This window comes from Lynx rufus, unplaced genomic scaffold (genome assembly GCF_022079265.1).
Source record: "Lynx rufus isolate CCGP_SWC_20201006 ecotype Redwood Valley unplaced genomic scaffold, mLynRuf1.p SCAF_7, whole genome shotgun sequence".
In the NCBI taxonomy this organism is placed as follows: Eukaryota; Metazoa; Chordata; class Mammalia; order Carnivora; family Felidae; genus Lynx; species Lynx rufus.
The window spans coordinates 117,206,439-117,230,449 of NW_025814889.1; the positions used below are offsets into that span (position 1 = coordinate 117,206,439).

A 24,011-nucleotide genomic window follows, 5' to 3' on the forward strand; every position below is an offset into this window, starting at 1 on the left:
GGGGACTGGAAGAAATCTGGGGCCCGAGGAGGGAGTTCTGGGCTGCAGGCCGAGGAAATGGGGAGGCCACAAGGGGGTTAGCGCCAGAAACTAGGATTACAGGGGAGGGAGGGTTCGTGCTAAAATGAAGCCTGAGCGCTGGGTGAGGAGCAGGGCGTGGATGGGGCGCTAGGATGTGCCCAGGGACTGGGAAGAAGAGTCTGGGGAGAGCGGCGCAGGAAGAGACACTTAGGTATATTCAGGGGCTGAGGGAGGGATGCAGAGACCTAAGTGGGTTTGGGAGGAGGAGATATAGGGTGAGTGAGGGCTGAGGAAGGGGAGGCTGAGAAATGAGTGAGGGCTGAAGGGGAGGTGTGGAATATCAGTTGAGGGCTGCAGACGGACCGAGGTGCGGGGCTGGGAAGGGGCGGCAGCGGGGAAAGGGACGCGACGCGGGCGGCCGGAGAGAGGCGGACACTGGGCGCTCGTCCCACCGTACCAGGCTGCGCAGATTGTCCTCCTGAGACTGCACCGTGAGCGCGGCGGTGCCGGTCAACACCCGGCGGGTAAAGTCGACGCTGCAGCGTAGGTGCAGGTGCTTGGTCCGGCAGACCGAAGCCGGAGAGGCCAAGGAGCACGTATCCACTACCTCGGGCATGGCTCTGGGGAGTCCCTCCGCACGCCGATCTGCACCCCAAAATCCAGCTGCCAGACTACTCGACTGAGCGAGAGGAGGGAGGGAGGTAAAGAAGAGCTGAAGGACTCGTGGCGCCCGCCGGGAAGGGAAGTTTCTCAAAGTGAGAGAAGAGTAGGTTGCCCCGTGGCTGGAACTACAAGTTCCGTGATGCAGAGCGAGGAGGCGTGCGCTATGCTCCCTGGGAGTGTGTGTGAGGGGGGTTGCTGAAAGGACTGGGGACATTCCTGAAAGGAGAGGAGGAGGAAGAGGAGGGGAGTGGGAACAGCCGGTGGAGGGGTGGGCCGACGGAAATGATCCCAAGTGTAGCGGGGAGATCAATTGAATGCTTCCATTTTAGTTTCGTCCAACTTCGGTAGAAATTGCAATGGCAATTGAAGAATGTCAGACCTGTTGGTAGTAGCGGGCAGTAAAGACAGGGCAGGGTCAGAAGCATTAAGAGGCCTAGCAGAAGGCCTGTCTCTGTGCAGTTCCTCGTTAGTATAGTGGTGAGTATCCCCGCCTGTCACGCGGGAGACCGGGGTTCGATTCCCCGACGGGGAGGCACGAAGAGGTTTTTTTTTTTCTTTTCTTCTTTTATTACCTTTACAACAACTGTGATAAAAGTGCACCTTCAAACATTTTCAAAGTTAGTACGGAAGAAATAACCAATGTCAAATTACCTGTAAGCGTTACTTTTTAAGAGTTGTTTGGTTGCTGGCTTGCCGTGTTGGCAACCCAATACACGTGAACTAAATATTGCATCAGTTCAACAGGATTTTCTTTAGTGCTTCTTAGGTACATTTCCAAGCCCTGGAGAGCAAAAACAGAATAAGCCAATATTCCCGTTTTAGAAATTTAGGAAGGTCATTTCAATATACTGTAATGAGAGAATTCTGTGATGTTGAGTATGTGCTGGCCACAAGATTGGAATTTGGAGCTGGGACATCTAGCTCGGCTCTGGGGCTCTTCCAGAAGGTGAGGAAAGATTGAAGGATGATTTCCTTTGGGATGGGACCTCAGAGTTGAAGCTGGAAAAACTGGGAGAGGACAGGATTCAGAGGACTTTAAATAGCTGGTTCTTTAATCCTGAATTCATGGAGCGGGGTGGGGGGAGGGTTGGGGGGGAGGCGGGGCATTGAAGAATTTTAAACAAGTGAGGGACATGGTCAGATTCACGTCATGGAGAGAACGCTGGTGGTTATTCAGAGAATGGCTATGACTTATCAAAAACAGAGGCAGGTGAGTTAGGAAACTATTAGAATAGTCCAGGAAGAGGATGCAGGGGGCCTAACAAAAGAGAATAAGTAAAGATAGAAAAGAAGGAATACTTAAGAGATAAGCGGATTCACAGACTAAGAAGCAGCCTAAAGTGTTTCGCAGATTTTTGGCTTCAGTGTGTGAGCAGTCATTAAGGTGAGCAACCATATTAAGAGACAGATTTAGGTGGGATGATCTAAGTTTAATTGTGGACACTCAGAGTTTTAGAATGTATAGGAGTCAAAGTGGAGATGTCTGTGAATCACTTGGATATTTAAATCCATAGATCTGGGGAAGTTTATGGCAGATATCAGAACATCCGGGAATGTGGCAGGTGAAGCTCTGGCAGTGAATGAGCTCAGTCCAAGTAGAGTGTGTAAAGGGAACAGCAGTGAAAACAGGTTGAAAGCTGGGAGAACAGCAGGTTTTAACAAAAAAAGGCTAAAGGAAGGAGGGAATCCTTTCACAATGTATGCATATATCAAATCACCACAATGTACACTTTAAATATATTACAGTTTTATTTGTCAATTATATCTCAATAAAGCTGAAATTTTTAAAAAGGGTCAAGGAGAGTAAGAACTCATGAAACAAACTAGGAAGAGCCAACCAGCAATGTCAAATGCAGCCTGGAGGGCCATTAAAATAAAAAATAAAAAGCCTCCTTTGGATTCAGCAACGGGGTGGAAGTAGGCAGGATGGTGGTTTTATTGAGGTTTGTGATTTCGTGGAAGGTGGATGCCGGAGAGCAGTAGGTTGAGCAATAAAAGAGAACAGGGAGATAGAACGTGTCAAGACGTTTGGCCAAGTTGAGAAAGGAAGACAAAAGAGGAATAGAGAAGAATGTGGCATTGAGAGTGTTTTTTATTTTTTTAGGGAAAGAGATTCCTTAACATGCTTAGATATAGATGTGAACGGGTTTCTAGAGAAGAAGAAATTGAAGATTTAAAAAGTGTGGGAGGTTGTGGCTTAAGCAAGTCACACCACCAAGTGTGGTTGGTGTTGGCTTAAGCAAGCCAAAGGAAAACAAAATAAAATAAAAACATCCAAAACTATGAAATCCAATATTTTACACGTGCAAAAGTCTGAATTTCATAGGACCTAAGAATCCATGACATAGTTGACATTTGCACACATTTTTTTGAGATTTGCATTTTTTGACATTTGCATACATTTGAAGATCAAATGATCTTCCTCATGGAGAAAGGATAGTTTGTTTTAATAAAAGAATGTCAATATCATCATCTTCTATTATCGATTACCAGGAGCCCACAGGGTTTATGCCAATGTGTGCAAAAAGAGGTAGTCACAGGCAACCACAAATGAATTCCTCAAATTGATTAATAGATTAGTCAAAAGATAGATATTCAGTAGCAATTACCTTCTAAGATACCACTGACCCCAAATATAGTGTCCAAAATTAGCAATTCACAAACAATAGAAGTTTTCTTCATATCCAGTGGTGGATTGGGAAGGTTTAAAAACATGAAGCTTGGGCCACATGGGTGGCTCAGTCAGTTATGCATCCAACTTTAGCTCAGGTCACTATCTCATGGTTCATGGGTTTCGGCCCTGCATTGGGCTCTGTGCTGACAGCTCAGAGCCTGGAGCCTGCTTTGGATTCTGTGTCTCCTTCTCTTTCTGTCCCTAACCCACTCATGCTCTGTCTCTCTCTCTCTCTCTCAAAAATAAATAAACATTAAAAAAATAAAAACATGAACTTTTCCATTGTTTCTATAAAAGAATGATAACAATAAGAATGATATACAAAAGGGGACTTTATTAAGGATGAAATGTAAAATTTTATTTATTTATTTATTTTTAAAAATTTTTTTTAACATTTATTCATCTTTGAGAGACAGAGCATGAGCGGAGAGAGGGAGACACAGAATCGGAAGCAGGCTCCAGGCTGTCAGCACAGAGCCCAATGTGGGGTTCGAACTCACAAACAGTGAGATCATGACCTGAGCCGAAGTCGGACGCTCCACCGACTGAGCCACCTGGGGGCCCCTAAATGTAAAATTTTATTAAAAGAAGTAGTAAATATATTTACAGAGCCATTTGAACAGGGAGTATTTTAGCTCTACTGCTCACCTGGAAAAATTACTTAATCCCTAGAATCCTCAATCCTTTCGGGAAAATTGAGATACCTGTGCCTCATGGGGTTGTTGGAAGAATGAAATGAAATAATGCATGTGAAGTGCAAGCATTGTACTTGGCATAGTGATCATTTGTTACATGTTTGCTGCTATTATTTTTATTGGTTTTTATTTTGTCCATTTTGGTCATGTTAATATGTGTTTTTCCTTATTTTGTTAGCAAGAGTTTTTAGGAACACCTGGAAAATGAGAAGCAACCAAGACATGGGAAATCAGCAGATAGTGCCAAAAGAGACCTCTAAAGAGAGTTCCCAACATTAGTGATGATCACCTGTTTTTGAAATATATTTACATTTAGGAAATTTGGGAAATCGCAATAGGTGTATTAACACATGACTTCCTATTTCCATCATGTCGAGCTCTTCAGGGTCACCTTCACACGCCAAACTTCAGCCAAGCTCAGAGTAGCTTGTGCAAGAAAGATCTCAGCTCTCTGGAGCTCTTCCTTAAGACTTTACCTCCACCCAGTCCCCAGGGCTCCTAGAAAGAGTTCTCTCCCAGGAGCTCTCTCCCGTCCCTCTAATCTGGACAGGAGTCTAGCAGAATCTCTTTTCCTGACAGAACAGAAGTGTACATGATGCCCTTCCTGTTCTCCTTCCAATGGGTGAGAAAGTGGAAGAAATTATTTTAGCTACTTTTTTTTTTCATGTTTAGTTCACAAAATGGTTGAGGCAGCCCTGACCCATTTCTGCATTTTTCTATGAAATCTGTTTTTGTGTGTTCAAGAATTTTATACTTAATATTTACATCTCTAGTCTGGTCATGCCAAGAAAAGGTGAGGGCAGCTGGGGAGGCCAGAAATGAAGGGAGCACAAGACAAAGTTCTTCCCAGTTAGTAAAATAGCATAAGCGACCCTCTCCTGCCCTGACTCCTTCTACCTCCTCTCTCCCCTTCCCCGGCCCCTATCCCTGGTTGAAAGCAGGCTGGGTCTGGAGAGCCTCTCACACAGATTTGCCATTTGCTTCTCTGTTTGTGCCCACAGGAGGGACTGGCCAGAACAGGATAGATTGTCAAGCTGTGCTGGGTGGGACTGCTGGTCACATGACCTTCTCTGTTTCCCCCACATCAAGTAGGGTTCCAAGACCAGTAGTATCAGTGTCTCTTAAAAGCCTCACCAGAAATACAGATCTCAGGCCCTGGCCCTGGCTTGCTGGCTCAGAATCTGCATCTTAATAAGATACTCCCAGGGATCAGTATGAATATTAAATTAAACCACTGCCTTAGAGACTCAAAGGATACTTTTGGGATTGGAGGAAATTCAGTTCAAGAGTTATCAAACATATCAGGACTCCTTCTCTTGGAGTCCTGGCCCTGGATCCTCAAATCGGTACTCCTCTAATACTCTAATGTCATCCCCAATACAGCATAAATATCAGTTTATTTGTCCTTTTTCCCCACTCGATGGAGTGTCCTGAATTTCCAGATGGTATATTTTCCATCTCTGACCATGTTTGTTGGATGGATGAATAAATGTACAAATGAATGAGGCTTTCATATGAGGTTCCAGGGATACTTTTATTCAGTGCTTTACTCTTTGTTGGCTTTGAAGCAAAGAAAAAGCTGCTTCTTGAACTCTTTCTTGTCCTCTGATGTCACCAGGCAATATGTTTGCTTGCAACAGAAAATGCACTTACTGTCCTCTTGTAAATGGTAAACCCTTTACAAACATTTTCATTGAACCATAGTATCTACTCATAAAAGTGCACATATCATAAGTGCATAGCTCACTGAGCTTTATAAACTGAACACACACCAGTGCAATCAGTACCCAGATTAGATACAGAGCATCACCACCACCCCACTAGATGGCCCCCTCAAATTCTCTCCTATTCTCTATAAGCCTCGCTCCCTGGAGGTAATAATCACTGCTTGATTGCTAACAACATATTATTTCTACCTGTTTTGTTATTTATATTTCCTTTACTTAAAAAGAAATGTACAGTAGGTACTCTCATGCCTGGATTCTTTAGCTCTTATATTTGTAAGATTCTTCCATATTGTTATGTATAGTTCTGGGTTATGTGTCCTCATTGCTGTGTAGTGTTACATGTGTGGGTAGACCACGATATATTTATCTGTCCTAGTGTGGATGGACATTAGGATAATTTTCAGTTCTGCATTACTGTGAATGGTGCTGCTATAGCACATTCCAGAACATGTCTTTTGGTGGACATATTGCAGCCAGGTTTGGATGTGCTGCTTTGACCCATGCCAGGTCCCATTCCTTTGGAACCTCTGCAATAAGCCAAAACTCATTCATTGCAGCAACCCAGGCTCTCTCATTATGGACTCAAACCCAACAAGCTCCCAGCTGGAGTAGGGAAAGGTGGATCAAGCAGGAAGGGAGGCTGTTTTCAAGTTACGAGAAAAAAATTTTCTTCACAGGGACGCCTGGGTGGCTTAGTCAGTTAAGCTGGCTCTTGGTTTCAGCTCTGGTCATGATCTCACGGTTCTTGGGTTCAAGCCCCGCATGAGTTCAAGCCTCACATGAGTTCAAGCCCTGCACGGGGCTCTGCACTGATAGCACAGAGCCTGCTTGGGATTGTCTCTCCCTCTCTCTCTGCCTCTCCCCAGTGTGTGCTCTTGCTCGCTCTCTCCCCCTCTCAAAAATAAATAAATAAACTTAAAAAAATTCTTCCCAAATGCTGATCTAAATCATACTTTATTTTCTTCTCAGTCCCTACTGTTTCTTTTCTAGGTGCACCTGACTGCAAGATTCAGCCGCACTGGGGTTTTTTCTGACTCAGAGATTCCGGCTCTACTTACATTTTTCCTGCTAAGTAGCCAGTGGTATTTCATCAAAGTAGGTACTTACACCTTTTGTTCTGATGGCTTAAAGCATGTGTGGGGTTTGACAAGTGTCATTACTGATTTCAAAAACAGTATTTCTGTCTCAGGTTGGTTGGCGTTGAGCCCAGTTTCTCGTTTGCCTGCAGAGCAGGGGTGATTGCTATTTGCTTGTAAAATACGTTTGCAGCAAAGACCTACCTAAAAGTCTTTCCTTCTAAACATTCTTCTCCTTTACAAATTTGTGTTTGAAGAACTAACTAGTATTTTGTCATTTCTTATAAAAGGCCTCTTGTGCTTTGTATTTGGAATTGAGCAAACCCAAGTAAGAGGCTCATATAGTTGACTTCTCACGTTCTCCGGCAGGTGTGTGCATTAGTACTTCTCCAGCTGAGCCATGCACGTCCCCTCACCTCCCACCCTGCTTTCCACTTCCCTTCCAAGTGCTGCCTCCTCCGGGCATCCAACACAGACCCTTCTCCAGACAGACTCTACTCTTTCCCAGGGGTGCACCCCACTGTTCTCCCCCAGGCCAAGGTGCTGGACTGATTCCCTGCTCACTCCTCTCTCCCCTGTTTGCTGGCTCCCTTCTCCAGAAATATCTTCTCAATGTATTGTCCTTCCCTTGTTGGTCCTGAAGTTTTCTGAATAGGAACTTTATACACACACACACACACACACACACACACACACACAACACACAGAGTTAACCCTCATTATTTGCAGATTTCATATTTGTGAGTTCATCCACTCACTAAAATTTAGTTGTTACCCCAAATCAATACTTGAAGCCCTTTCATGGTCCTTTGTGGACACATGCAGAACAGTGAAAAAATTGAGTTGCCTGAGGCTCACATTCTCAGCTGAAGCTGAACAAGGCAAAGCTGAGCCTTCTTGTTTCTGCCTACAGCTTACACTGTAAACAAGTGTCCTTTTCGTGGTGTTTAGTGTCATGTTTTTCACATTTTTGTGCTTTTGGGGGGGGGGTTATTTCACTGTTCTAAATATCCTCCAAGCACATGCTGAAGTGCTGTCTTGTTTTCCGAAGCACAGGAAGGCTATGATGTGCCCCATGGAGAACATACATGTGTTAGAGAAGCTTCGTTCAGGCATGACTCACATTGCTGGGGGCTATGAGTTTGATATTAATGAATCAACCCTGTATTAGATAAGGTGTCTTTGGACAAAAGCACACATAAAACAAGGTTATGTATTAAGGCGCTCCTGGGTAGCTCAGTCAGTTAGGCGTCCAACTTCAGCTCAGGTCATGATCCCATGGTTCATGGGTTTGAGCCCCGTGTCGGGCTCTGTGCTGACAGCTCAGAGCCTGGAGCCTGATTCAGATTCTGTGTCTCCCTCTCTCTCTGCCCCTCCCCTACTTGCACTCTCCCCGCCTCCCTCTCTCTCTCAAAAATAAACATTAAAAAAAAATTAAAACAAGTTATGTATTGATTGAAAAATGCCACCAAAAGTTCACAGAACCCCACTGTGTTTCCCCTGGGAGCAGTGGTTCAGGTTTCACTAATTCAGTGCTCACTGCAACTTTATATAGAGCACAACCACAGCAAGTAAGGAGAGTCAACTGTACATATTCTTGCCCTTCCAGTCAGTTCACATTTGTTTCTTTCAACCTCTCTCTGTTCCCAAAGCAGTTAAGGTGGCAAGCTTTCCCTGGGGATACCTTACTCTCTCAGAGCACCCAGCTCAGTACAATGTGGTAGGTGGGTCCTCAGTAGATGGGAAAGGAATCCAAGAAGGAGGATGGGACAAAGGAAGGAGGGGTGGGGAGGAAAGAACAGTGGAAGCTGAGATTATTGCTTGTCAAAGAGAGCTTGGATTCCTGGAATTTCACAGTCCTCAAATGCTTCCTCTTTATTTCCGAGAGGAATCATTGAACTAGAATAACATAAAATTAGAAATTAAGTGCTATTTTGTGATAGCTTTGGCTTTTATTTCTGCTCTTTAAGGAATCACACAGAGCAAATCTTCCAGATTCTTTGGAATTTTAAAAAAATGTTTCCTTTTCCTCCTTCTACCCACTCTTCACCCATTGTTCACTTGGAGCAGGAAAGCCCTATAATTCCCCAACTCTAGGCCAAAAGGAACTGTACTCAAGGCAGGCTTAAATACAACTCTGAGATATTACCAGACACCTTTCATGGGTAGCAAGCAGCATGGATATTGGCTTGTCCTTGGGAAGTTCATTACCTTATTGGGCAAATGAAGACCATAAAATGAAACCGCTAGAGAACAGAGTGGGTGACTGAATAATTAAAGAGTATTCAGGTGGACCAGTCCACAAATGCTGTAGGAGTTCAGTGGAGAGGTCTGTGGGCATCTTTCTGGAAGCAGTGAGGCATGCATGGAAACATAAAGCAGAGGTCTCATTTTTTTAAATTGCTAACCAATATCAATAAAAATTTGGGGGGCACACCCTCAAAAAATGTGGGGTTTTTTGCTTGTTTATAAATTCTTTACATGTGCTAATGTAACTAATGAATATCTCATGGCACAAAATACATTGAGAGGAAGGGTCATGGTCAATGATAGTGAATATAAATCCTTAATTTTAAATAATCATCTTCATAATTTTGCTTTGCATCGTGTAGAGCTACCTTCCTGTCAGATTTGATTTGATCATCGTTTCATTTTGTTTGTTAAATCGAGGTAACCTACCTTATCTTGGAATAGAAGCATAAGTTCTGCCATTTTCGTTTGCTTACTTATACTTACACGGTAACTTCTGTATTGAGGCTGCAATCTGTGAAACCTAAGCATAGCACTTCCAATTACCTGAGCCTCCAGAAAAGTCATGAACCTGCATAGGGGTTTGGCCAGGGGCAACAGAAATAATGCCAGCCCACTGAGAAAAGTTAAAGGGACAGTAGAAGAACAAAATACAGTTGTTTATGATTACATCTCACAAGTCGTATCTGTGAAGCAGACCACTTTCATAAATAAAATTAGAGGTTTAGTATTTCCTGCCTGTACCCAAATGATCGCTGCATGCATTGTCTATCCTGCTTTGGAAACCTCTCCTGAGTGAATGTGTAAAGTTTGGATGGGTAATTGAAAGGGACAGTAATTTCTAAGACGTTAATGGTTAAGAGCATAGTCAGATACCAAATGCAAATTCAGAAAAATAGCTCACACTTCTTGAACCCCCAGATGTATTTCCAAAGGACAAATCCATCACATTTTACCTATGTGCACTGGGGCTGTGCATTCCACCCTGGCCTAGTGATCAGGGCAGGGATTCATTGAGGTTTTCTGTCCCCTAGAACTGGAAGAAATCACAGCCACTGGAAACTTACCTTTCCAGGTTAACCTAGCATCACTGAGCCTTGAAAAGTGACGTACCATCACCTCTGCCATATTTGATTGGTCACACAAGACCAACCCTGATACCATAGGAGGGAACTACACAAAGACATGAATACCAGGAGGTAGAGGACATTGGGAGCCTTGTTGGAGCTGGCTACTGCCACGAGGTAGGCTTTATTATCATCCCCATTTTACAAAGGAAGAAACCGAGGGTCTGATAAATAAGTAATTTGCTCAAGTCACTAGCTTGGAAAAAGCAGACCGTGGGTTCCAACCAGGGAGTGTGACCCCAGAGCACATCCTTTTTGAGCACAGCACTGTAGCCTGATCTCACCGCAGGCCTTTTTCTAACTTCCTTTCTTCACCCCACGGCATGAAACATTGCAAATGAGATAGATTTCCTTTTGCTTAGACCATTTCAAAAGTCATTGTTTCTTAAGGGTGGAGGTTGGAGGGTTTCCAAAGAAGGAAATACAATGAGAATATCTGGCCAAAGTCCCTAACATGTACACGTTAATTAATTAACTAAGAAAATGTCATCCAGAGACTGAGAATAACAAGACCATTGACCCGATTTCAGAATCTGACATTTACAAAATGATCACAAGGTAGTGGGTTGTGTGTACATCCTGTTCCATTTCTCCCTTCCTGGTTGTTTCGGTCAGGTTGTCTCACGAGTCTGGGTGGGCTAAATTGAGCAACATTTTGCTAAAATAAGTCTGCAATATTAGACCTTAGGAAACAAAAGCCGGAAAGAGAAACTACATTTCCTATAAAAAGTGGAACTATTGGATAATATCTTGCCAACAGTATGACTGGATAGAGGGCGATCTATGTGTGAGAAGGAGTAGGACTATATATGATGTTTAATGTTATCTGTATAAATGATCATGAGAAAGGTAAAGTTTTGTTGTTCTTTCGTTATCTTTTCTTAACCAAATCTGTAGTTGCACTGAATTGTAGGCCATCATTTTAAATTAGATATGGCACGGCATTCATCAATAAACACATTTTGTTTTATTTAGTAATTTATGTTAGCATTTTCTCTATGTCAGGCCCTATTCTAAGTGCTTTAGACATATTAACATAATTTTTAAACTTCTTTTTTACAATTTGAGGCATACAGCATAAAGATTTGATATTTGTGTGTATTGCAAAGTGATCACCACAATAAGTCTAGTTAATATCTGTCACCATACCTACAGATTTTATTTTCTTGTGATGAGAACTTTTAAGATGTACTCTTTTAGCAACTTTAAAATATGCAAGAGTATTATTAACTGCAGTCACCATGCTGCACATTATATTTCCGTGACTTATTTATTTATGACTGGAAGTTTGTACCTTTTGACCCTCTTCATGTATTCTGTCCACTCCTCCTGCCTCCAACCTCTGGCAACCACCAATCTGTTCTCTGTAACTCTCAGGTTGGTTTTGTTTTTAATTCTATATATAAGTGAGATCATATGGTATGTAGGTATATACTTATCTTTCTCTTCCTGACTTATTTCACTTATCATAATGCCCTCAAGGTCCATTCCTGTTGTTGCAAATGGCAGGATTGTTTTTATGGCTGAACCATGTGTGTGTGTGTGTGTGTGTGTGTGTGTGTGTGTGTAGGTATATGTGTATATATGTGTGTATAACTGTATGTATACATATACACACACACACAGACATACACACCATATTTTCTTTTTCATTCTTCCACTGATGGACATTTGGGTTGTTTTCATATCCTGGCTATTATAAATAATGCTGTAATGCACATGGGGGTACATATATCTTTTCAAGGTAGTGTTTTCATTTTCTTCAGATAAATACCCAGAGTGGAATTGCTGGATCATATGGTAGTTCTATTTTTTTTAAGTTCTTTCTTTTTTTTTTTTAATGTTTATTTATTTTTGAGAGAGAGAGAGAGAGAGCAGGGGAGGGGCAGAGAGAGAAGGAGGCACAGAATTCAAAGCAGGCTCCAGGCTCTGAGCTGTCAGCACAGAGCCTGATGTGGGGCTCAAACTTACTATCTGAACCATGAGATCATGACTTGAGCCAAAGTCAGGTGCTTAACTGACTGAGCCACCCAGGCGCCCCATATATATTTTTAAGTTCTTAGCTGATTAATCCTCTCATGAAAAATCTGCACCATCACCACAGATAAAGTCACTGCAGAACCTTTATTCCTTCTGTTTTCCAATCTCCGGCTCACTTGTTGCCCATACCAACATTGGCTTCTGCAGTTACCCTGACTTCTTCATTCTGTTCTTATGGTCCTTTCCCTGTTTTCTGGAGGTCTTTTTCTTCTCACACAGGCCATGTCTTGCAAGTCTATGTTTGGGTTCATTTTTCTGTGCATCATCCAAGGAACCATAAATCATGCCAAACCCAGTTGTCTCGCCACCACCAAAATGGGTTCTGAATCCAAATACAAAGATGGCATCTGGTGTGGTCTTGTCCATTCTGGCTAGTTTTCCCTGAATTTCTGTCTTAAGTACTGTTGCCTTTCCAGGGTGAAGAACATCAATGAGCAGTTGTTTCCTCTGAAGTAGTTGGTTGGTCATGAACTTCCTGGCCCAGATAGGTACTGTGTCCTTCTTGATGGTGGCTGAGCTTCAAGCAGCCAGGGAGGAAAAGAGAATGACTATATGGTAGTTCTATCTTTAGTTTTTTGAGGATCCTCCAGACTGAGTTCCATAATGGCTGCATCATATTTATATTCCCACCAATGGTGCACAAGGTTTCCCTCTTCTTCACATCCTCACCAACACTTGTTATGTCTTGTCTTTTTGATAATAGCCATTCTAACAGGTGTAAGGTAACATCTCATTGTGGTTTTGATTTGCATTTGATTTTGATTTTGATTTGCATTTCTCTGATGATTAGTGATGTTAAGCGTCTTTTCATGTGTCTGCTGGCCATCAGGATGTCTTCCTTGGAAAAACGTATTTTCAGATCCTTTGCCCATTTTTTTAGTCAGTTTTTTTTTATTTTGCTCTTGAGTTGAATACATTCTTTATATATTTTGGATATTAACCTCTTATCAGATACATGATTTGCAAATATTTTCTCCCATCTGGCAGGTTGCCTTTTCATCTTGGTGATGGTTTCCTTTGCTGTGCAGGAGCTTTTTTGTTTGGTATAGTCTACTTGTTTATTTTTGCTTTTGTTGTCTTTGCTTTTGGTGTCCAATTTTAAAAAATCTGGGGCGCCTGGGTGGTGCAGTCAGTTAAGCGTCCGACTTCAGCCAGGTCACGATCTCGCGGTCCGTGAGTTCGAGCCCCGCGTCAGGCTCTGGGCTGATGGCTCAGAGCCTGGAGCCTGTTTCTCATTCTGTGTCTCCCTCTCTCTGCCCCTCCCCCGTTCATGCTCTGTCTCTCTCTGTCCCCAAAATAAATAAACGTTGAAAAAAAAAATCATCACCAGGACTGAAGTCAAGGAGCTAACCGCCTATGCTTTCTTCTAGGAGTTCATGGTTTCAGGTTCTACATTTAAGTCTAATCCATTTTGAGTTTATTTTTGTATATGGTATAAGATGGTGGTCCAGTTTCCTTCTTTTGCATGTGGCTGTTCAGTTTTCCCAATACCATTTATTGAAGAGACTGTCCATTCCTCATTGTACATTCTTGGCTCCTTTTGCCACAAATTAATTGACCATATATACTTGGGCTCACTTCTAGGTCTTCATTCTGTTCCATTGATCTATGTGTCTGTTTTTGTGCCAGTGCCATACTATTTTGATTACTATACTTTGTAATGTAGTTTGAAGTCAGGGAGCATGATGCCCCCAGTTTTGTTTGTCTCTCTGAAGATTGCTTTGGCTAACGTGGAGTCTTTTGTGGTTCCGTGCAAATTTTAGAATAGTTTGTTCTGTTTCTATGAAAAATACAATTGGAATTTTGATGGGGATTGCATTGAATTTGTAGCTTGCCTTGGATAGTACAGAGGTTTCAAAGATTTTAATTCTGATACTAACCACTGATAAAGTGGTTAGAATGGTCATCCTTGTCTCATTCCTGATCTTAAATGAAAAGCTTCCAGCTTTTCACCATTGAGTAGGATGTTAGCTGTGGGCTTATCATAGATGACCTTTACTGTTTTACATATTTCTATTAATCCTGACAACGACTCTGAGAGGTAGGTATGATTACTTTTCCCATTTTACAGACGGGGAACCTGAGGCACAAGCGCTGTCCTGGTTAAGTTCCACATTACACAAGTTACAAAATAACCTAAGGTTAAGTAACCAGCCAAGATTACACAGCTAGTAAGTTTCAGAATTGAGACTGGGTTCCAACCAGGCACTAGAGCTGCAGAGCCTGGCTTTTAGTCAAGCTTTTTGCCTGGAACAAAATATGGATGCCTCGGTCATTCTCTTTTGTGACCTCATAGGCCCTTCTTGCCACTAGCATCCCCTCCCTCCCATTCTCACCCCTTCTCTTGCTTGACCAGCAATTTCTGCGCTTTTTTTTTTTCCTAAGAGTCAATTCATGTTTACCCTCTACTATGAAGCCTTCCATGACTTGGAAGTCATAAAGATTTATGCACCCATTTCTTTGTGTTCTTAATATGCTTTGATCATTTTATTAAACATGGGCTATTTTTTAATCTACTCGGCTTCTCGTCTACCTTCCCTGTTACCAGTTCTGTGATGCACCTCTCCCCCATTTTAGGGGTGGTCCGTGTGACCTGAGGCTTTCCTTAATGCCACAATTCAGAGGCAACCATGTGAACCAGGTTGGTCTAATCCAAGTGAATCCTGGGACATGACAGGAGCTGGTGGAGAGAAACACATGATTCCATTGTAAGTCTAGAGCTGCCGTCAGCCTTCTGTCTTCACACTGTGCCTGAGAATGAAGCCAAACTGAAGACAGGGAGAAAGGAAGGAGAGTGAAAAAGCCTGCTGGAGACATTGTTTGAACCTCTGGGTCAAACCCCACCTAAATTCAAGATACACCTTTGGACTCGATGCGCTAGACTTCCCTTTTTCAGCTTACTCCAGATGGAATTTTCACTCATTTGCGACCAGAGGAATACTAACCAGTAGATGTATTCTACCATGTATCTATAGCTATTTGACTATACCAATGTGAACTAGACCATAATTCTTTGGGGGCAGTAGATGCTGAATAAATATTTGTTGAATGAATTTAGCTGAGGAGTGTTTTGGAGGGAACTGAGCCTAGAGCAGGGACACCTTTATGGAGGCTAATGAACTTAGCTGGTACAAAATATAATCAAGGGACTGGAGAGTGGGATTGAAGAAAAGGGACAGGAATCAAAGAATGAACCAGGCAGTGGTACAGAATGGGGTGCACAATAGTTACATTGAAGCTCGAGTGCTACCCCATTCTGTGTATTTATGTACCATTCTGTGTGTGTTTTAGTAGACTTCTCTTGAGCAGCCAACTAAATTAAATTTCATATTGCTAGCTGGTTATTGCCTGTCTAAATTACCCATCTCTGCCAGTTTGTCACAGTAGAAAAATTAATGTTAGAGGCTCACGTATGAGCCAATAACCGTGATTATCACAAAAAAAGGAGCTTTATTAAACAATATTCAGGTCTTCCTAGGGATAGGATTGGGAGTTGAGAGGCCCATACAACTCAGCGTGTGGTGATAGGCAGCTCCTGGACAATGTAATGGAGCATCAGCTAAGAGCAAAGGCCCTGAGTAAAATGGAAACTGGGTGGTGAAGTCGTCCTTGCCTTCCCTAACCACCAGCTAAGAGGACATCCAGTAAGAGACCCTGAGAGTTATGTGCAACAGCACCCTACAGCCAGCTCCAGGACCCAGCGGAAGGGAGGAACAAGGCGCCTCTTTGCTTCCCATCAGCTCACCTAAAAAAGGAGCTAAGTCCTACGTAGCCTCAACATCTTCACTCTCAGCCTGCCCCAGGACAGGCCAGAGGGCAAGGGAGGTACCATCCGTTTTGCTCTGGGATTATTGTACTTTTGGCCTCCTACTTTGTCACTGACCTGCAGATCGCCAGCTGCAAGGTGGATTCTGGATAACTTATGCCCAGATCAGCCATGGAGAAGACTCCATTCTCCGGGATAAAGGATCTATAGCAGTACAGATGGACCATTCTGTGATGATGGAAATGTTCTGTATGCAGTGCATTATGACAGCATCAGCTACAGTGGCTACTGGGCACTTGAGATGAATTGATGGCTAGTACAATTGAAGCATTAAAATTTTTAATTTAATTTTTAAAATGAAAATTTAAACAAGGACCAGTGGTTGCCATATTGGATAGCACAGCTCTATAGTTTCTTTCTCTCTCCTCTCTCTTGGTTTGCCTCTTCTACCTATTTCTTCACCCGTCCCTCTCCCTTCTGCTGAAATAGCTTCTGTGGGATATGGACTTTCACATTCTGGGCCAGTGCCCTAACCCAGTCGATGCACAATGAGTCAGTCAGTCTTTTAGCTAAAGAGGAGGATTCTTTTTTTTTTAATGTTTATTTATTTTTGAGAGAGAGAGTGAGACAGAGCATGAGAGGGGGAGGGCCAGAGAGAGGGAGACACAGAATCTGAAGCAGGCTCCAGGCTCCGAGCTGTCAGCACAGAGCCCGACGTGGGGCTCGAACTCACAAACTGCGAGATCATGACCTGAGCCGAAGTCGGAGGCTTAACCGACTGAGCCACCCAGGCACCCTGAGGATTCTTGATCATGACTCAAAAACATAAAAAATAAAATGGTATGCTATCATTTCAAATTGTTAGTATTTTACACAACTCCCTTAGCTGGTTATTTACTTCTTATTAGGAAGAAACTATTAAGAGCAGGAAAGATGCCTGTAAAGAGTTCTGGAGCCAGACTTCCTGGTTTAAGATCTGACTCTCTCACTTATTAGCTGTAGGCTCTTAGGCAACTTACTGAATTTCTTAGTATCTCAGTTTCCTCCTCTGTAAAATAGCAATAACAATATTGCTATATTATTGTGGTGGGTTGTGGTGAATTTTAAATTGTGTGTGTGTGTGTGTGTGTGTGTGTGTGTGTGTGTGTAAAGCACATAGGACAGAGATCAGCACATAGCAGGTGTTAATCAACATTTACTAATATTATTCCCTCTGCTTGGCAACCTTCTTTGCACAGAGCAGGTGCTCAACAGAAGTTTGGGAGAATGAGGACTGGATTAAGTGTGTTGCCACCAGGTGGCAGTAGTGCCTCACTTATAAGGACTAACCAAACCGCCAGAGGACTTCATTGGAGTGGGCGAAACTCCCTCCTTCATGAAGTCCCAGATGCGGTATGAAGAACTGAACCCCTTTCCTCTTCTGTCCTTCCTTTTCCTCTAATATCTGCCCTCTCTCTACTGCGCTAAACCTTTCCTTCCCCTTGCCCCCCGCCCCACCCGTGTATTAGCCTACTAGGGCTACCGTACAAAAGACTGGATGGCTTAAACAGCAGACATTTTCTCACAGTTTTGGAGGCTAGAAGTTCAAGATCAAGATATCTTCAGGGTTGGTTTGGGTGAGGCCCCTCTCTTGGCTTGTAGATGGCTACCTTCTCACTATATCCTAACGTGGTTCTTCCCTAGGCACATGCAGAGAGAGCGCTTTGGTATTTCTTCCTCTTCTAGTAAGGTCACCAGTCCATATTAGATTAGGGCCCTACCCTTATGATTTCACTTAACCTTAATTACTTCCCTAAAGACCTTATCTCCAAGTACAATCACATTGGGTATTAGGACTTCAGCATATGAGTTTGGGGAGACCCAATTCAGTCCATAATACCACTTTTATTTATAAACTCTGTTCTCATACTTCTTACCAATGTAGCTTTTCTTTCTTACTTCCTGTTATTCACCCATCCTTGAATCTTTATATGGCTTTTCTAGGACTTGTACAGGTTGTAGCTGAACAACTCTAGGGGGCATCGTTCATATCATAGCATACATTTGCATATTACGACAGCATTGAGGCAGATGGCAGTAAGATGTCTTGAAGAAGAGGAGTCTTTTTCAAATTCACACAAAGGTGCTGGCCTCCTCCACTGTGTTCCTGTCCTTCTCATCATTGTTGCTTCAGCTTCTCTCCTTCCTTACTCTCCTCTTTAGGCTGAACCTGCTCCATGTTCATGAAGAGATTAATTCATCACGGCACACATTATTCAGTACCTTAGGGCCAGGCTGTCTTGTGGATACCAAATGGTGCACCCTACCCTTGCACCTTTAACCAGCCAGTCCATCCACACCCAGCAGGACAACACCCAATGGAATGAGCCTCCAACAGTCCTTGGATCATTCACTGTCTGCCTTTCCCTTGTACAGACATTAGGACCCAGGCAGGGAAGGGAAGAGGAGACATGTAGTATTGTAATGCAAACTAGCATTTATTGAACACTTACCATGTGCTGCACACAGTTCTAATTCTCTCTGCGTATTACATTTAATCATCAAAACTATGCTCTCATTTTCTAGATGAGAAAACTAAGCTGTAGACAATGGGCAGAGACTCCTAATTGTTCCCTAATTTCTGTCTTCTCTATTTTTCTTTAAGTAATTGAAGCTGATGGATTTTGGCTAGACCCAGGGGTGCCTAAGAATGGCCACATTTCTCAGCCTCCCTTGCAGTTTGATGTGGCCACATTACTTAATTTGGGCCAGTTGGATGTGAATAGAAAAGAGGGCTGCAATTTCAGTGTTCCATCCTTGAAAGGAAGCTTCTTGCTCTCTTCGTCCTCTTTTCCTTGTCCCCATGCTTGGACAGTAGTGAGCCAGCTTTGACCATGGAAACAAGGACCATAGGATGAAGAAGAGAAGAGCAACGCCATAGAAGGAACCTGGTCTGTAGATGAGCTTATGGGACAAAGCCATGTACATGCTGACCCTAAATCTATCTTTAGATTATTATGTGAATAAGAAGCAAACTTGTCTTGTTTGAATCACTATAGTTTGGGTGTCTTTATTACAGCATCTTAGCATGTTCTTTCACTAAAATGGAGAAGTTAAGTAACATGCCCAAGATCACAAAGGTAATAAATGACAGCAAAAGGATTTTAACTCAGGTAATGATTTGAATCCAGAACCCAAGCTAATTGTACAATAATCCAAAGCCTAAGCTTAACCACTAACTGTATAATAAGATCTTATTCCTCCAAAAGTTCATAATCTCCAGGCAAGACCACCCCTTATATTGGGCTTTGAAGGACAGTCAAATGGGCTGTAAAACACAAACTGTATAATCTTTTCATTGAATACCTGGAAACCCCATGATTATTCCCTTCTTTGGGGCAGTAGAGATCTGGTTAAAATGTAAACACAGTGTGGGAGGGGCAACACAAAAATCCATTATAACCATGGAACTCTTGGTACTAGGTAATTCCTCATGCTATCTGACCTGTCAAGGTTGAGACAGAAAGGGATAATGGACACGCAAAAATTTTTTTTTCAATATATGAAGTTTATTGTTAAATTGGTTTCCATACAACACCCAGGGCTCATCCCAAAAGGTGCCCTCCTCAATACCCATCACCCACCCTCCCTCCCACCCCCCATCAACCCTCAGTTTGTTCTCAGTTTTTAAGAGTCTCTTATGCTTTGGCTCTCTTCCACTCTAACCTCTTTTTTTTTTTTTTTCCTTCCCCTCCCCCATGGGTTTCTGTTAAGTTTCTCAGGATCCACATAAGAGTGAAACCATATGGTATCTGTCTTTCTCTGTATGGCTTATTTCACTTAGCATCACACTCTCCAGTTCCATCCATGTTGCTACAAAGGGCCGTATTTCATTCTTTCTCATTGCCACATAGTACTCCATTGTGTATATAAACCACAATTTTTTTTATCCATTCATCAGTTGATGGACATTTAGGCTCTTTCATAATTTGGCTATTGTTGAGAGTGCTGCTATAAACATTGGGGTACAAGTGCCCCTATGCATCAGTACTCCTGTATCCCTTGGGTAAATTCCTAGCAGTGGACACACAAAATTTAATGGAATGCCACAAGGGAGGTGGGTAAAATAGAGCATGGGAGAACAGAGAGTCCAGGAAGGAAACAGAAGAATCCTTTGCCTTGAAAGAAGGTGTGGTAGACAGAGTAATACCCACCCACCCTCCAAAGACATCCATGTCCCAATCCCTGGAACTGTGAGTAAATTACACTACAAAAGGGATTTGGTAAATGAAGGATCTTGAGTTAGAGAGATTATCCTGGATTATTTGGGTGGACCCAGTCTATGCTCAGGGGGCCTTATAAGGGAAAGAGGGAGGCAGGAGAGGGAGAGTCAGAGAAGCCAAGAGGATGACAGAAGCAGAGGTCAGAGAAAGAGAGATTTGAAGATGGTACACTGTGGCTTTGAAGAGGGAGGAAGGAGCCATGAACCAAGGAAAATTCTCCCCCAGAGCCTCCAGAAGAATGAAGCCATGCCAACATCTTGATTTTAGCCAAGTCAAGCCCATTTTGGACTTCTGACCTCCAGAACTGTGAGATAATACATTTTTTCAAACCACCAACCTTGTGGTACTTTTTTTTAGCAATAGGAGCTACTTATACAAGGAGTGTGGTCGTCTGGGTCCCTGAGAGACACAAGTGGCACATGAACAGACTGTAAGTAATGGTTTTATGGAGGTCAAGGGCACCACAAAGTGATGGAGAAGCACCAAGAGATTAACAACAGCAGGAAACCAGTACCATCCTGAGGCCTGAAGGGCATGGAAGAAAGAAGGGCATCACTGAAGACCGGCAGAACTAGAGCCATGGAGAAGACACCCAAGAAGAAGCTGAGGCCACATGGGCTGGGCTGTGGGTTGGGCACATCTCCCAAACGTGTCTGTTAGGTACAGTAAGCTCTGATGGCAAAGAATTCTTTTGTCCCTAAGAAAAGATTCACAATGAATTCCTCAATCTCTGAGGTCAAATCAGACAATATTAGAGTTAACTTAATGAGGAAGGTTCTCCATTAGACTCCCTTATTTTTATGTCTTTCATTCTTGTTCTAGCCTATTCTTTGTCTTGCATATGTAAAAATGCCTTTAGTGATTATGACTTATGCTTCTTATTTCAATACATCCTTTTAGTGGAAAAAAAATATATATAAATGGATTATAGGGTATAAAAAGAAATGCAGTTATCCATGCATGCAAAAGCTTAGCTCATTGGCCAAAGCTGTAAGCTGAGTACCTCCATGCACCTTGGGGCAGTGACCCATATTTCAAACAAAGTAGCAAGGGGAATATTTCAAGTGTCTCTAGTTTTAATATAGTGCATAGGTAGTGGCTACCCTGATCTTGCAAGTCATACCTAGAATCAATTGGGGGAATGTGCAAGGGGACGTGGGTACTTTGATCTTTTCATAGTTTCCTTCTTGGTAAATAAATTTATATTTCAAGCTGAATCTCATCTTGCAATTTCCTGCCAACTTTAGTTCTCTGTAAAACTTATCTTTTCTTTTTCCACCTCTGCCCCCAGCCAACAAACACCTTACCTTTTTAATTGTCTAGATTTAAATACAATGTTTTAGAGAAATGAAGCATGTGATAACAGTTCCTGCAGCCCTTCCCCACAGCATGACATTAATTTGGACCTCTGTTTTCACTCAAACTTTGGAATTGCCCCCTGATTGATATTAAATATACCTACATTTGAAGACTTAGAGGTAATCTAAGTGGAAACAGCTTGATTCTCTAAAGAAAAAATAATAAAAATCAGAGTAAAATAATTATAAGCAAATTGGAAGAACAGACTCAATTTTGTCACCAATAATTTTTAGAATTTGTAGAGTGTCATTTGTTATTACTCTCTGTTTCCACATCTCCAGCCAAAACAAGTTCTAAGCACATTTGAATGTATTTTTATAGATGAAGTCAATGAATTTAACATGATCATTTTTTAAAACTTTTAAATCCAGATAAATTATGTAGTGAAATCCCATTCATTTGGATTTTGCCCATGTTTGCCATGATTTGGATACGAGTTGGTTTAAAGTTTACTTTTCCAGTTACTGGGGGAAAGGGTTTACTAGGAAAATAATATAAATATGATTTCAATCTATTTAAGAGGTCAAATGGCTTCCAAGTACTTGAAAAAGCTTTGACATTTTCAATTTGCATGTAAGTCATTTACTTTGATAATGACAAATGATTATCAAGGTTCCTGACTTCACTGATATTTACGTTGGACTTTGTAAGTCTACAAAACATTTCTGTGAGTCAGAATTTTTGTTCTCACTGTATAGAGACATTCATTCATTTCTTCATTTAATAAATATTTTATTGAGCACCTCCTATGTGCCAAGCATTGCTCCAGGTGCTAGAAAGAAAATGGTCTGATTAAACTGGGACCTATAAACAGGTTGTATTCATCCTCTTACCACCACCACCCCCACCGTGTCATCCCAGTAGGTATTAAACCTGGAGGGCCCTTTAAGCACAGAGTGTATGTCTTAGCTACCTGACTCTCAGAATGCCCCGTATCTAGAACTGAGCTTGGCACATAGTAGCTGCTCAATAAATGTCTGTTGAATGAAACACTTCTGACTCCCAGTCCAGTGCTCTTCTGCTATCACACATCTAAGACTTGTGTTAGGTGCTGGGCTACAAAGTATATCTCAACTAATCCTCCAAATAATGTTAAGAGGTGATAGTATAAGTCTCTTCTAAAGTGTAACTCAGGGGGCTGAAAGTAACTTGACCAGGGTCACGTATCTGATAAGTGGCAGAATCAGAATTTGGGTGCAGGAGTGTTTAATTCCAATGCCATACTACCCTATACTGCCCCCAGAGCTGACTTGTAACTATTAGGTAGCTATGTGCTAAAATTCAAGATCCACAAAGGCAGGGATTTTATACTTTGCTTTGTTATTACTGTATTTCCAGAGCCAAGAATGTACCTGAACACTTTGCCACCATGTATGCTCTTAAGACATATATATGTAGTATAAATAAATTATTTAATTAAAATGATCTGACAGGACATCCATTTGGTAACATGTTGTTTGACATTTGTTGTGTTACTGACAATCAGAGGCACTCTCGGTTGCTATTTCTTCCATCACTCCAGTTGGAATAGCTCTGATTTTGTGTCCATCTTGCTCAAATGTGACCAAGGAAGAGGCATCCTATTCCTGCTCTAAGCCAGGGATTTTCAAGTAAATGTCATTCGGCAGTGTCTGGAGACACTCTTGGTTGTCATAATAGGGGGACGGTTGTGCTTCTGACATCTAGTGGGTAAAGCTCAGAGATTCTGCTAAACATTTCGCAGAGCCTAGGATAGCTTCCTACAATAATGAATCATCAAATCCAAAATGTCAGCGGTGCTGAGGTTGAGAAACCCTGGTCGAAGCCAATCGCGGCGTTTCCATTTCTCATGCAGTGAGTGCTTTAGATCTGATCATGTGAAGTAATTCTGGTCAATAAGACATGAGCAGAAATCCACGAGGGGAATGGGGCAGAGAATATTGATTACCTGCCCTTATTCATTTTTCCTTTTTAGTAGTAACACCCCTTCAGTGTGAGCTAGACATACGCCCATCCACAAAACCATACTGCTCAGCCTCCCTTGCTGCAGGGTATGGCCATGTGGCTGTTTTGGCCAAGGGGATATGAGAAGAAGTGTTGAGTCTCATTTCCAGATCGTGTGTTTAAAAGGGGATTGCTGTGCTTCACTTTTTCTCCTTTCCACTTCCCGCAGACTGGGAGGTGATATTGGTGATTCAACTTGAAGACACAGCGTGACTTCAAGAGTAATAAGACAGACTTACTCGTATTGGGATTGGTACATGAGAGACAAACACGCTTCTCTCTTATTCAAACCATCATATTTTTGAGACTTTCTGTTTTAGCAGCTTGACTTGTATTCTAATATGGAGTGCTTCTGACTAAGCTTTTCC

At 42.3% G+C, this 24,011-nt stretch overlaps 2 protein-coding genes and 1 non-coding gene across 3 annotated transcripts in view; 1 reads left to right on the plus strand and 2 right to left on the minus strand.

Annotated features, from left to right (window-relative positions):
• The window catches only part of LTA4H (leukotriene A4 hydrolase), a 33,636-nt gene extending 32,933 nt beyond the window's left edge, over nt 1-703 (minus strand). The window contains exon 1 of the mRNA XM_047066000.1: nt 479-703. Within this exon, the coding sequence (XP_046921956.1) occupies nt 479-637 (159 nt within the window). The 5' untranslated portion in view covers nt 638-703. The remainder of the gene's footprint in view (nt 1-478) is intronic.
• A 441-nt stretch (nt 704-1,144) lies between these two features.
• TRNAD-GUC (transfer RNA aspartic acid (anticodon GUC)) lies at nt 1,145-1,216 on the plus strand. The gene has a single exon. It is a non-coding gene; the product is annotated as a tRNA-Asp (tRNA).
• An 11,204-nt stretch (nt 1,217-12,420) lies between these two features.
• On the minus strand, nt 12,421-12,741 carry LOC124502508 (40S ribosomal protein S24-like). Its single transcript, XM_047067184.1, has one exon. The coding sequence runs from the start codon at nt 12,739-12,741 to the stop codon at nt 12,421-12,423; it is 321 nt and encodes a 106-aa protein (XP_046923140.1).
• Nucleotides 12,742-24,011: the final 11,270 nt, after the last annotated feature.